At 29.2% G+C, this 13,927-nt stretch overlaps 1 protein-coding gene and 7 non-coding genes across 17 annotated transcripts in view; all 8 read right to left on the bottom strand.

Moving 5' to 3' along the window:
* LOC100163062 (hrp65 protein) overlaps nucleotides 1-12,539 on the bottom strand; it is a 27,685-nt gene extending 15,146 nt beyond the window's left edge. For 4 of the 10 annotated variants that reach the window (XR_001678849.2, XR_510348.3, XM_008181062.3 and 1 more), the window contains exons 1-8: nucleotides 12,068-12,538; nucleotides 3,516-3,704; nucleotides 3,233-3,448; nucleotides 2,561-2,731; nucleotides 2,367-2,497; nucleotides 1,982-2,277; nucleotides 1,694-1,884; nucleotides 548-605 (exon numbers count right to left, since the gene is read on the bottom strand). Coding sequence is in view for 6 of the 10 variants with exons in the window: in XM_008181062.3 (XP_008179284.1) it covers nucleotides 548-605; nucleotides 1,694-1,884; nucleotides 1,982-2,277; nucleotides 2,367-2,497; nucleotides 2,561-2,731; nucleotides 3,233-3,448; nucleotides 3,516-3,704; nucleotides 12,068-12,265 (1,450 nt within the window). In the remaining 4 variants the exon portion in view is untranslated. Of the gene's footprint in view, nucleotides 1-514; nucleotides 606-1,693; nucleotides 1,885-1,981; nucleotides 2,278-2,366; nucleotides 2,498-2,560; nucleotides 2,732-3,232; nucleotides 3,449-3,515; nucleotides 3,705-12,067 lie in introns of all 10 variants that reach the window. The other 6 variants (XR_001678848.2, XM_008181060.3, XM_029491093.1 and 3 more) reach the window with 3 other exon arrangements.
* On the bottom strand, nucleotides 5,138-5,228 carry LOC115034527. Its single transcript, XR_003839890.1, has one exon. It is a non-coding gene; the product is annotated as a small nucleolar RNA snR60/Z15/Z230/Z193/J17 (small nucleolar RNA).
* On the bottom strand, nucleotides 5,671-5,761 carry LOC115034533. The gene has a single exon (XR_003839896.1). It is a non-coding gene; the product is annotated as a small nucleolar RNA snR60/Z15/Z230/Z193/J17 (small nucleolar RNA).
* On the bottom strand, nucleotides 6,206-6,296 carry LOC115034532. The gene has a single exon (XR_003839895.1). It is a non-coding gene; the product is annotated as a small nucleolar RNA snR60/Z15/Z230/Z193/J17 (small nucleolar RNA).
* LOC115034530 lies at nucleotides 6,738-6,828 on the bottom strand. The gene has a single exon (XR_003839893.1). It is a non-coding gene; the product is annotated as a small nucleolar RNA snR60/Z15/Z230/Z193/J17 (small nucleolar RNA).
* Nucleotides 8,290-8,380, bottom strand: LOC115034529. The gene has a single exon (XR_003839892.1). It is a non-coding gene; the product is annotated as a small nucleolar RNA snR60/Z15/Z230/Z193/J17 (small nucleolar RNA).
* LOC115034528 lies at nucleotides 8,821-8,911 on the bottom strand. Its single transcript, XR_003839891.1, has one exon. It is a non-coding gene; the product is annotated as a small nucleolar RNA snR60/Z15/Z230/Z193/J17 (small nucleolar RNA).
* On the bottom strand, nucleotides 9,354-9,444 carry LOC115034531. Its single transcript, XR_003839894.1, has one exon. It is a non-coding gene; the product is annotated as a small nucleolar RNA snR60/Z15/Z230/Z193/J17 (small nucleolar RNA).
* Nucleotides 12,540-13,927: the final 1,388 nt, after the last annotated feature.

The raw sequence follows: 13,927 nt of genomic DNA, 5'->3' as shown, positions 1-13,927 counted from the left end.
AAAAAACACGTCTAAAATACTATGTCATGCATGACGAAAACAGAAAATCATGGAATCGAATCCCCTTAAATTAAGAGAGACGTATAATGAAAATCTGTAAATTGTAGTAACTAGAAATAACATTTGATTGGACCTAACCTAAAAATCAGAGATGTTCTGTCACCACGGATATGGATACTATGGTTGCACGACGGCCCATATTGGATCACAGTGCTGAGTGGCGCTGAATGTTCTTATCAATTCTGACAAAAGTCACATTTTACTAGCGCCCTCTACAACTACTACTAAGTTACGGTAACCAAACCGGGTTACCTAGCCACAGTGGAGCGCTAGTATGTCGCGACTTTTTTTGTATGGATACTATGCATGTATTTATGTAACTTCTTGATAAGAACATTTGGTGCCGTCATATTATTGATCGTTGTGCAACCATAGTATCTATATCCATGTCACCTAATTTAGGATGTTTGTTCACACTATACAAGCATTAATATATATATTAATGATTAGTTACCAGTTATAGCTTCCAGTTCACGAACAGACATACCTTCAACAGGAATAGGAGGTCCATCAAATTGGGGTTTACCCGGTCCTCCTCTATGGTCCTAAAATAAAAATAATACATCAATTAGAAAATTATGTGCACTCAGATTAGGGATAAGGTGATACATTAATACAATTTTAATTTTTTTATGAACCGATAACATAAAAATAAATTTTACCAGCATAATTTTATTATATTTTACAATTCGGAACAAACTCTTTAATAACATGAATATAAACAATAATAATTTACTTTATGGAAACGAGGCTCAATTTTAAGAGGGAGAATGAAGGGTTAGTATTGCCAATGCTCACATGACTGATGATCGGTGATTTAAGATAGAAGTTTAAGGAAGAGAATGGTATATCAAATGGTACAGATGATCGTGTACAGCAGGAGGGGACATTAAATGAGATACGGGATAGTGATTCTGGACTGTCAATTTTAGAGGAAAGAAGATTAGATAGAAATGATATATAAAATGAGTAATGACGATCAGTGAGACTTTCTAAGGAAAAAAGTTGTTGAATTGGCATGTAATCGTGAGGTGGGCAGGATATGTTTAATTTATAATCAGCGTGACAGAGGAATTTTATTTGAACCCTTTCAATCATGCTACGTGCAGAAGCGGTGGACGGGTCAGAGGAATGGTTCCTACTCAAGGATGGGATGGATTAAGGGACAGAAAAGTTTTTAGTGGAATGAGCAGGTGAAAATCTGTAGACACGATTTATGAAACCTAGCAGTTTAAGAGTCTTACAACATAATATTATCTGAATGTGCATATTAGGGCACATGTTCTGTAAAAGGGTAAATCTTTAATTATTTACTGAATTATTACTAACTATCAAGGGTGTATTATTGACAGAGTAAGTATACTTGATTACAGCATAAATACGACAAAAAGTCTGGTATAAAAATACCGTTGTGATATATATATATTTCAGTCTTGTAATTGTCAATTATGTAGTTGTTGGTTTAAATTTGTTAACGGGGCTGCCGTGCTTTTTATTGAATTACATTTATTATGAAGTCTAGTTTGAGTTACGAAAGGGGGAGGGGGGATTGATACATAGGTCGCCTCACTAAAAAAAATTATTATCTCAGTAAAAAGAACAATATATTGATTTAAATCCTATAATTTTCTACCTGCATGAATGATGAATTATCTTGTTGACGCCTCCTCATCTCTTCATCTTGATGATGCATTCTCATGCTTAAATCTTCACTTTGTCTCCTGAAAATATCTCCTTCCCTAAGTCTTTGATCCTCTGCTTGACGTTCCTTCATTTCCCATTCCATTTTTTGTCGTTCTCTATCCATTTCTCGTTGACGCAATTCTAAATAAACAAATATTCAATTGTTTAAATGTTAAGACTTGAATATATTAATACAAATAAATATTAAATTTATTTTATGAAATATGGTAATATTTACGTTCTCGGAGCATTTCAGTCTCGTGTTCATAACGAGCATATTCCATTTGGGCTTCTAATTTTTCTTCTTCCAATTTCATCTCACGTTTTAATGCATCTTCTTTAGATTTATACAATTCAGCTAACTGTTTCCAACGAGTACCAAATTCATGTTCAAAAGAATTTGGATTGGCAAATCTTGGACCAACATCTCTTTGCTTCTGGAAATCCATAGTTTTTTTGGGCAACAACTTATCTGGGAGACCATCTGAACTATCTACAAACTCATATGTTTCAACTACACAAGGGCGAAGTGAACTAAAAAAAAAAAGTTGATTAAAAATAGATTAAATTAAGTTCAAGTACATAATCATTAAAATTAATAATATAAAATGTGTAATTATTACCTGGTCAAAAAGAAACAACCTTCTGAACAACGTTTCAAAGCATTACTTGCTGCATTTTTACGTGAGAATTCAATGATTCCTTCACCAGTTGAATTACCTCTTTCATCTACCATCACTTGACAACGTTCAATCTTAAAAATTAAAAATTATTTTAATATAAAAAATTATTTAGGTAAATTATATAAACAACATACATCACCAAATATTGAAAAAGCATATTCTAGGAGTTCATTGGATACAAATGGAGTAAGGTTTTTTACTTTAATGGCAGCAGCAATTGGAGCAAATCTTATTTTCAACATACGTCCTTTTCGTGTCTGACCATCTAATTCTCTTTTAGCTTTTTCCGCATTAGTACGATAATCCTATAAAAGTTCAATAAGCTTAAGTTTTTTTTTTTTTAATAGTTTATCATACTTTTATTGTCTCTATTTAACATACGTTTAACATAGCAAATCTACATGCCAGATTCATACTACAATTTATTTATAGTTAATATTAGAGTAAATATACAAATTACCAAATTTTTAGCAAAGAATTTTAACTATGATCAAAAACAGTGGGTTTTTTATATATTTATTTAAAAAAAAGTTTTGCGAATTTGAAAAAATAAACTATTAAATTATAACTACTTATAACTCATTATAAGATAAAATATGAAAAAAAAGTCTACTCGAGCAGTTTAAGTACATCTTATCTACAAATTCAATAATATGTTAATTTGTTTTAATATTAACTATAAATTAGCTATAAAAAGAATCAGGTAAGTACAATGATTTGTTATGGTCTCAAGTGTAAGCAGAAACAGCGGGACTTCCTACTTGATATTAATTATAATTAAATTTGGATTGAAATTATTAGTTTACCAGTCTGATAAAGGCAAACATTTTTTCTTTGTTCAAAAAATTTTCAGAAACTTCTCCATAAGGTTTAAACATTTCTATCAATTCTTCTTCAGTACAATCCACCAAGTTTCCTATGTAAAGACGACATTGGCTAAGGAACTTTCTTTCCGTGGTATCAGTTTGCGGAAGTTCATGAGTTGGACCCATTATTTGCATTAAACGTTCATTCCATAAGGCCTGGAAAGTAAAAAACAAACATTTCATTACATCTTTTAAATATTTTAATAAATTTATGGTGACTAACATCAGCTCTAGTTAAACGATCATCTCCTCGATTAGGTGGACCTCCTCTGAAAACTCCTCCACCAACACCACCGCCACGTCTTCCACCTCTTCCACTTTCAGAATGATTGCGATTGCCTCGATTCATGATATCATTATCTCCTTGATGATTATCACCATGATTATTATCATTACGAAACTCTCCTCTTGGCTGAAATTTAAATTATAATATGTATTAAATTAACACAACAATAACATTGCATAAAAGTGAAGCATGGTATCAGAAATAGCTTTAAATTATTTTGTTTTACCCTTACTGATTAAATATTAACTCAGATGTTTATAATTATCACATAGACTCAAAGATCTTGGTAGTATATATTTATAAATAATCATCATGTATAAGAATATAACATTTGATAGTTTCTCTTCTATAAAACTCTATGAAGTACACATAATATGAAACAATTCTTTGTTCAAAGGACCTAGTAAGTATATCTATAGTATAACTTGTATTAGGGGCATTATGAGAATAAATTATAAGGAGTTATTTGTTTAAAAAGGTGAATGTAAATTATCATAAACAAAAATCCTACTTGTTAAGAACTCAGATTTATTTAATTATCACATAGACTCAAAGATCTTGGTAGTATTTAATAATAAATAATCATCATATCAAAGAATATAACATTTGATAGTTTTTCCTTCATTAAAACTTTATGAAGTACACATAATATCGAACAATTATATGTTTAAAAGACCTAGACTAAGTATACCCATAGATATCCATATTTCAGAAATGAGGGAAAGACAATTGTAAAATAGCTCAATTTCATCCTATTTCAAATGAACTATGTAATCATACAAAATTAATACCAAATGCTTTTCGATTCATTTAGAGGTGGGTGGTAAAATAATAGTTTGATTACAATTTGTTTAGATATGTACCCATAATGTCGACACACATATGAAATAATTCATTGTGTTTCCTAATAGGACAATTTATTTCTTTACCCTTTGATTTTCAATTTATGAATTGGCACAATAAAACCTAATATTTAGGTATTATAGCGTGGCGAAAGGGCCTATAATTTTTAAGTTACATCCATAGGTGTTCATATTACAGATAGGAGTGAAAGACAATTGCAATATAGCTAAATTTCATCTTATTTCAAATTTATGTAGTCATCATACAAAATGAATACCAAATGTTTTTTGATTCTTTCAGAGGTGGGTGGTGATGAAAAAACTGTCATCAAATATAATCAGAATGATTAGAAATATATCTCATCATGAAGAATAAAAAATACATAAAACATAGGTATATATTAAAAAAAAGCAAATATATTATTTAAAAAATATGATCATTAATAAGATATAACTAAGACAACTAGTCTGGTGGAAACACATCATCTTAAGAAAAAAAACCATGTGGAACATGATAATATAGTTTAATTAAAATTTATTAGATATGTACCCGTAATGTCGACACACATATGAAACGATTCATTGTGTTTCCTAGTAGGATAATTTATTTTCTTTACCCTTTGATTTTCAATTTTAGAATTGGCACAATAAAACCCAATATTTAGGCATTATAGCGTGGCGAAAGGGCCTATAATTAGTAAGTTATACTTTTAGGTATTCATATTTCAGATAGGAGCGAAAGACAATTGCAATATAGCTAAATTTCATCTTATTTCAAATGAACTATGTAGTCATCATACAAAATGAATACCAAATGTTTTTTGATTCTTTCAGAGGTGGGTGGTGATGAAAAAACTGTCATCAAATATAATCAGAATGATTAGAAATATATTTCATCATGAAGAATAAAAAATACATAAAACATAGGTATATATTAAAAAAAAGCAAATATATTATTTAAAAAATATGATCATTGATAAGATATAACTAAGACAACTAGTCTGGTGGAAACACATCATCTTAAGAAAAAAAACCATGTGGAACATGATAATATAGTTTAATTAAAATTTATTAGATATGTACCCGTAATGTCGACACACATATGAAACAATTCATTGTGTTTCCTAGTAGGATAATTTATTTTCTTTACCCTTTGATTTTCAATTTTAGAATTGGCACAATAAAACCCAATATTTAGGCATTATAGCGTGGCGAAAGGGCCTATAATTATTAAGTTATACTTTTAGGTATTCATATTTCAGATAGGAGCGAAAGACAATTGCAATATAGCTAAATTTCATCTTATTTCAAATGACCTATGTAGTCATCATACAAAATGAATACCAAATGTTTTTCGATTCTTTCAGAGGTGGGTGGTGATGAAACAACTGTCATCAAACATATAATCAGAATGATTAGAAATATATCTCATCATGAAGAATAAAAAATACATAAAACATAGGTATATATTAAAAAAAAGCAAATATATTATTTAAAAAATATGATCATTGATAAGATATAACTAAGACAACTAGTCTGGTGGAAACACATCATCTTAAGAAAAAAAACCATGTGGCACATGATAATATAGTTTAATTAAAATTTATTAGATATGTACCCGTAATGTCGACACACATATGAAACAATTCATTGTGTTTCCTAGTAGGATAATTTATTTTCTTTACCCTTTGATTTTCAATTTAAGAATTGGCACAATAAAACCCAATATTTAGGTATTATAGCGTGGCGAAAGGGCCTATAATTTTTAAGTTACATCCATAGGTATTCATATTTCAGATAGGAGCGAAAGACAATTGCAATATAGCTGAATTTCATCTTATTTCAAATGAACTATGTGGTCATCATACAAAATGAATACCAAATGTTTTTTGATTCTTTCAGAGGTGGGTGGTGATGAAACAACTGTCATCAAACATAATCAGAATGATTAGAAATATATCTCATCATGAAGAATAAAAAATACATAATACGTAGGTATAAATAAAAAAAAGCTCATAATTTATTTAAAAATATGATCATTGATAAGATATAACTAAGACAACTAGTGCGGTGGAAAGACATCATCTTAAGAAAAAAAACCATGTGAACCATGATAATATAGTTTGATTACAATTTGTTTCGATATGTACCCATAATGTCGACACACATATGAAATGTTTCATTGTGTTTCCTAGTAGGACAATTTATTTTCTTTACCCTTTGATTTTCAATTTAAGAATTGGCACAATAAAACCCAATATACAGGTATTATAGCGTGGCGAAAGGGCCTATAATTATTAAGTTATACTTTTAGATATTCATATTTCAGATAGGAGCGAAAGACAATTGCAATATAGCTAAATTTCATCTTATTTCAAATGAACTATGTGGTCATCATACAAAATGAATACCAAATGTTTTTTGATTCTTTCAGAGGTGGGTGGTGATGAAAAAACTGTCATCAAACATAATCAGAATGATTAGAAACAAATCTCATAATGGACAATAAAATAGACAGACAACTTATATATTAAAATAAGATAAACATAGAATTACCAATACACATAAATACTGTATGTATTATTTACAAGTGTAAGTAGGTATTTATTTTTTTAATATTTATGGCTCCAACATGGGTAGATAAAATTACCAAGTAAATATTAATTTAATTACCAATTTACAGTATTATAAATGATTAATTTAGAGAAAAAAGCGTCGTTAGTAGGTATATTATATATTATTGTCTTAATATGTATCAATACCTACTTAATTTAAGGTTTATTAATGTTAATATTATTTTTTTATATTTGAAGTAAATAAAATGTATCAATTTAATTATTTTATTTAAAAATTATGTAAAGCATCGTATATTTAGCCAATGAATGAAACGGCCGTAAGCATGATTATAATTTTTTTTATTCCAAGACATTGAATACAAATTTAATAGCACTAATAATACCGCTAATAATTAATAAATTAATCTAGGTAACACTATGTTAAATTAGTTATCAAATTTATACAGATAAAAGAACAAACAAGTCATAAAATCAAGTTATATTTAAAAATTCTAATAGAAATATACAAATAATAAAACAAAATTAATAAATACTACAATAAATTGGGGAAATTAAAACAAAACATTTAAATGTTTGTATTATATATGGTCTATTTCTATTTTACCATATCAGATTTTTTTTTCAATTTTTTTTTTTTAACTTGTTAAGTTAAGTCTATTAAATATAATGGTGAAGTCAGAATTTGGCTAACGGGCATAGTTTTAAAGTTACGACACTTTAAAGATAGTAAATAAAGAGTAGGGTAAGTTATAAGAGTAATATATATAGTAGATATAAATAGATATATGGTGGTTCCGTATGACCAACATAACAAGTCGAGGGATATTTTCGATTTTTTTGTCTGAACGCAGCGCAGCAAGCAAGTAGAAACAAGTGCAGCACTGTGTTCCCCCAACCAAAAAAAGGAGTATCCTATAAAGTGGCAAAGATCCTAATTTCTAGTAAAAGATATACTACAATGGTACTTTAATATATAACTCAGATTCTTAAAATTATCACATAGACTCAAAGATCTTGGTAGTATATATTTATTAATAATCATCATGTTATAAGGATAGGCATTAATAATTTTCTCTCTAATAATTGTAGGTTTATAATAATAAAAATAAGATCAAAACATATATATCCATAATGTCGACACACATATGAAACAATTCATTGTGTTTCCTAATAGGACAATTTATTTTCTTTACCCTTTGATTTTCAATTTAAGAATTGGCACAATAAAACCCAATATACAGGTATTATAGCGTGGCGAAAGGGCCTATAATTATTAAGTTATACTTTTAGATATTCATATTTCAGATAGGAGCGAAAGACAATTGCAATATAGCTAAATTTCATCTTATTTCAAATGAACTATGTGGTCATCATACAAAATGAATACCAAATGTTTTTTGATTCTTTCAGAGGTGGGTGGTGATGAAAAAACTGTCATCAAATATAATCAGAATGATTAGAAATATATCTCATCATGAAGAATAAAAAATACATATTACGTAGGTATATATAAAAAAAGCTCAAAATTTCTTTAAAAATATGATCATTGATAAGATATACCTAAGACAACTAGTCCGGCGGAAACACATCATCTTAAGAAAAAAAAACCATGTGAAACATGATAATATAGTTTGATTAAAATTTATTAGATATGTACCCGTAATGTCGACACACATATAAAATGATTCATTGTGTTTCCTAGTAGGATAATTTATTTTCTTTACCCTTTGATTTTCAATTTATGAATTGGCACAATAAAACCCAATAGTTAGGTATTATAGCGTGGCGAAAGGGCCTATAATTATTATGTTATACTTTTAGGCATTCATATTTCAGATAGGAGCGAAAGACAATTGCAATATAGCTAAATTTCATCTTATTTCAAATGAACTATGTGGTCATCATACAAAATGAATACCAAATGTTTTTTGATTCTTTCAGAGGTGGGTGGTGATGAAAAAACTGTCATCAAACATAATCAGAATGATTAGAAATATATCTCATCATGAAGAATAAAAAATACATAATACGTAGGTATAAATAAAAAAAAAGCTCATAATTTATTTAAAAATATGATCATTGATAAGATATAACTAAGACAACTAGTGCGGTGGAAAGACATCATCTTAAGGGAAAAAACCATGTGAACCATGATAATATAGTTTGATTACAATTTGTTTCGATATGTACCCATAATGTCGACACACATATGAAATGTTTCATTGTGTTTCCTAGTAGGACAATTTATTTTCTTTACCCTTTGATTTTCAATTTAAGAATTGGCACAATAAAACCCAATATTTAGGTATTATAGCGTGGCGAAAGGGCCTATAATTTTTAAGTTACATCCATAGGTATTCATATTTCAGATAGGAGCGAAAGACAATTGCAATATAGCTGAATTTCATCTTATTTCAAATGAACTATGTGGTCATCATACAAAATGAATACCAAATGTTTTTCGATTCTTTCAGAGGTGGGTGGTGATGAAATAACTGTCATCAAACATAATCAGAATGATTAGAAATATTTCTCATCACGAAGAATAGAAAATACATAAAATGTAGGTAAATATTAAAAAATAGCTAATGCATTATTTGAAAATATGATAATTTGTAAGATATAACCAAGACAACTAGTGTGGTGAAAAGACATTATCTAATGGAAAAAAATACCATTTGAACCATGATTATATAGATTGATTAATATTTATTTCGATATGTACCCATAATGTCGACACACATATGAAATGTTTCAATGTGTTTCCTAGTAGGATAATTTATTTTCTTTATCCTTTGATTTTCAATTTTAGAATTGGCACAATAAAACCCAATATTTAGGCAAAATAGCGTGGCGAAAGGGCCTATATTTATTAAATTATATCCATAGGTATTCATCACTATTCTTTATTCAGATGGGTTACATAGGCATTTGTATATTTGACCTAAAATAAATGTTTATATATTACCTAACATTAACGTATAATTTATCCATGATGTAAACCCAATTTAGAAACAATAGGTACCACGTGCTTCTTAGTTGGGTTTTACTTTAAACCTGGTATTACATTTAAAATTAAATTGGCACAAAAATAACAATATATGATATTTAAGCTTGGGGTCAGGAATAATAATTCTTAATCGTATACATAAAAAATAGTAGATTAATATAATAACTCAGATTATATAGATTTATCACATAAACTCAAAGATCTTGGTAGTATATATTTATAAATAATCATCATATTAAAAGAGTAGGTTAATTCAAGAAAAATTGTAAATCATAACGAGTATCCATAATGTCGACACACATATAAAACAATTCATTGTGTTTCCTAGTAGGATAATTTATTTTCTTTACCCTTTATATTTCAAATATATGAATTGGCACAATAAACCCAATATTTAAGTATCATAGTGTGGCAAAAGGAGAGATAATATTTTAATTTTCGGGTAGGTTTATCCAATTTCAAGTTGTTACTAATATTAAGTATCAAAAAACTATTTTCATTTTAATACTAAAGAATAATTAATATACTTCTGATTACCTACATAATTTAATTAACCAATAAATCATAATTTATACTTAAAACTTTGAGCACATACATAGTATTTAGTATTAAGAAGATACTTGATATAAAATCTTACATAACATTAACTATCTATCAGATATTATTTAAATTTAAAGACATTTTGCTACAAAGATTTCATTATCTTGGTGGTATTCATTCATTTTATACACTTTTCTAATTATATTTGGTAGTTACAAAGTAGTCTTATGTTTTTAATTTGTTGTTTTATTGTAAATAAGCTAGGTACCCACATAAGATGTTCAACATTTCAACAAATTAACATACATTTAAAACAAGTGTTAAAAGAATCCTTAAGCCTCAAATGGATAGCCAGTGTTACAAGTGACATTCATGGATCCGAGTGGTCTTAATAGTATACTTTAGGTTGTCTGTGATGTAATTTATGCAATTCAACTACCAAGTAGGTAGATTTGAATAAAAATTTTAAATGTTATTGGATATGGTATTTGAGGTAATGTTGTTTAAAAATTAAAACACAATTTAAATCATTTATATGCATACATCATGGATTTAATGAACACAATTTTTCTTTTTTAGAAATTTAAAATTCAACGAAAAAATATTAGATATCATATCATATCAGACTCAAATAAATTAATTCATTAACGGCTATTTTTGTAATGCTATAGGATGTGGTCCTCTTTATCAGTAAGCGTGGAAAATCACTTAGGCAATCCTTTTAACCTTCTCAAAGATTATTTATGTATGACATGTATGTGCATGGTCTTCATAAGACTTCTGAAAAGGTACATGGACAACTTAGCTCTAACTATAAAATTGTATCGAATGTAATTTTTTTTTATAAAAAAAGAGAAATTTTGAATATTATATATAATAATTTTCTTCAATAAGTTGCAAATTTTCACTGCATATCATGTTTTTTAATGTATAGGCACATGAGTGTGCTATATCTATGTATGCGCACATTTCAGTACTTTTTAGCTCATTAAGTTCCGATCCTTGGTTATATCTTATAAGTAATAAAATAAAGGCAATAACCTAACCTATCCAAATTTATTATTTTTCCTATTTGCAGTAACCTATTGGACGAAAGTATGAGAAACACTGGTTTAAACAATAATTGTATAAACAAAATCAGTAACCTCAGAATTCAGAAATATGAAATATTCTTAAACAAAAACATGTGGAGCTATAAAAAAATATTCTTAAATCAATACATAGGTAGTCGTGTCTTTCGTAAAGGACAAAATACTTGTTCCCAATAGCGACCCGAGGGTGCAGAATACAGAAAAGTGTCGATTTTACAAAACCATACCAAATCACCACCACAATATAATATAATTCGGAATCATTAGTCATCACTAACTAGGTACACATGGATGTCAGCACTCACAATAGACCCATCGGCCATCATTAAGTACAACCGCACGCTTGGAATCCGTTACACGTTTGTCTACAGTATCGAGCGGAGTACCAGAAACAAAAACCACGAGAACCCAAAATAACATTGATAATTACCATATTGTCTCTCGGAGGACCACCTTTGCGATCTCTGTTGGGTCCGCCGTACGGTTGGAAGCGGTTGCCTCTTCCGCCGCGGCCACCGCCGCCGCCATGGAACTCTTCTTTCGGCTTATGATTGGGACTTGGACCGTGGTGTGCGTTGGGGCCGTTTAACGACGTGTCACTGATCTTCTCGTCTTTGATTTGCGCCATGATGCGTTCGCTACACAGTACTGCGTTGAATTGAAACAATCAAACGACTCTGCGGAGACGGCTAACCGTGTAAGACTTGCGGAGATGAGTTTGTTGAAGCTTAAGCGACCGACTCGGACGAGCAGTGCGAAATGAAAACGAATGATGAAACTATGAGTTATGAAACAACGAGAGTCCAAGAGAGTACGGACAGGCAGAGGGTCGATTGTCGAATAAAATGGCCGACCAGAGAAGCACGGTAAAGCATAAACACATTGACGGAGTGGTGCCGTATGTGTGGGTAGGGGGTGAGTGCGGTGTACGTTTTCGGTCGGATGAAGGAGATGACGCCGTTACCGGTACAGTATTGCCAACGGTAGCGTCATCAGCCATCAACAGCAGCATTCCTCTATAGTTTTGTGGTAACTTTTTGAAGATCAGATGCCAAGGACTTTATAAGCACTTTTCATAAGCCATTGATGTTAAAAACCCGCGATATTCAAATTTGTTTTAAGCAATAAAAACAGAACTCAGAATAAATATTATAATAAACAAATATTGTGACAGAACTTTACCGGTTTACCCTATACTTTTACTTTGTATTTAACTTGTTTGATTATATTTGTGAAGTATTAGATTAAGTATATGATAACACTTAAATTATAGTAAACTAAGATATAATTTAATAAGTATAACTCTACAAGTTACGAATTTACGATTATAAAGTTCTTTTGCTTAGTCATTTTTGATAGACGAGTATATTAAAATAAGTAAGTAGATTAGGTTTGAATTTTGGGATAAATACTCTTTATTTAATTTAATTCTGTTAGCTGTAATAATGCACTATAATACTAAATGATTAATAGCTAACCATCTTGATGAAAACGTGGTCATGGATTCATATAACATTGTAAAAAAGCTGAGTTTTTAAAAATGTTTACTTATACTTAGAGAAAAATTAGTTCATTCATTCGTCATTTCTATACTTTAAGGCTTAAGCAAATAAATAATAAGTGAAATTAGCGGTGTAGATACGATTTTTTTCTGGGGGGGGGGGGGGGGGTTAAAATATATTTATGATACAAATTACAAGTTATTAGTTAAACTAAACGTCATTTTTATTTTGTTTCAAATTGGTATTAGTTATAAATAGTTGCAATAGTTTTATATTAGACTGTTATAATAATAATTCATAAAATAAAATCCACTCGACGTCGTTATCGCTGTTTTTGTCGATTTTATAATTGGTTATTATTTCAGTAATAGTTATCGAGGCCTACCTATGATAAAATTGTTATCGACGATAATTTTGTCGACTTGTCGTGCTATATAATTTATTATTCGTACCGTCGGCAGTTTGCCGAAAGTCTCTTATCATAACAATTTTCCCAAAACAAAATACCAATATAAAAAAGATTTTTGTTTGGGGGGGGGGGGGGGGGCAAAAAGTGTAAACATTTAATACAAGGCTCCTGATATATTGTTACAACAGCAGTTGAAGTATATTAAAAATACATAGGCACAATTTTTTTTTATAAGCATCTAAAGATCGAATTTCGACAAAATTTATCAAATTTTAATTTGAATAATTATTTTGTAGTTAAAAATTCATAAAATATTCTACTTTTATATCTAAGGATTAAAAATGTAAAACAAGATTCCACATAAATAGTTAATTCTGTT

Source organism: Acyrthosiphon pisum, chromosome A3 (genome assembly GCF_005508785.2).
Source record: "Acyrthosiphon pisum isolate AL4f chromosome A3, pea_aphid_22Mar2018_4r6ur, whole genome shotgun sequence".
Taxonomy (NCBI): Eukaryota; Metazoa; Arthropoda; class Insecta; order Hemiptera; family Aphididae; genus Acyrthosiphon; species Acyrthosiphon pisum.
This window is presented reverse-complemented; position numbering and strand designations above follow the sequence as displayed.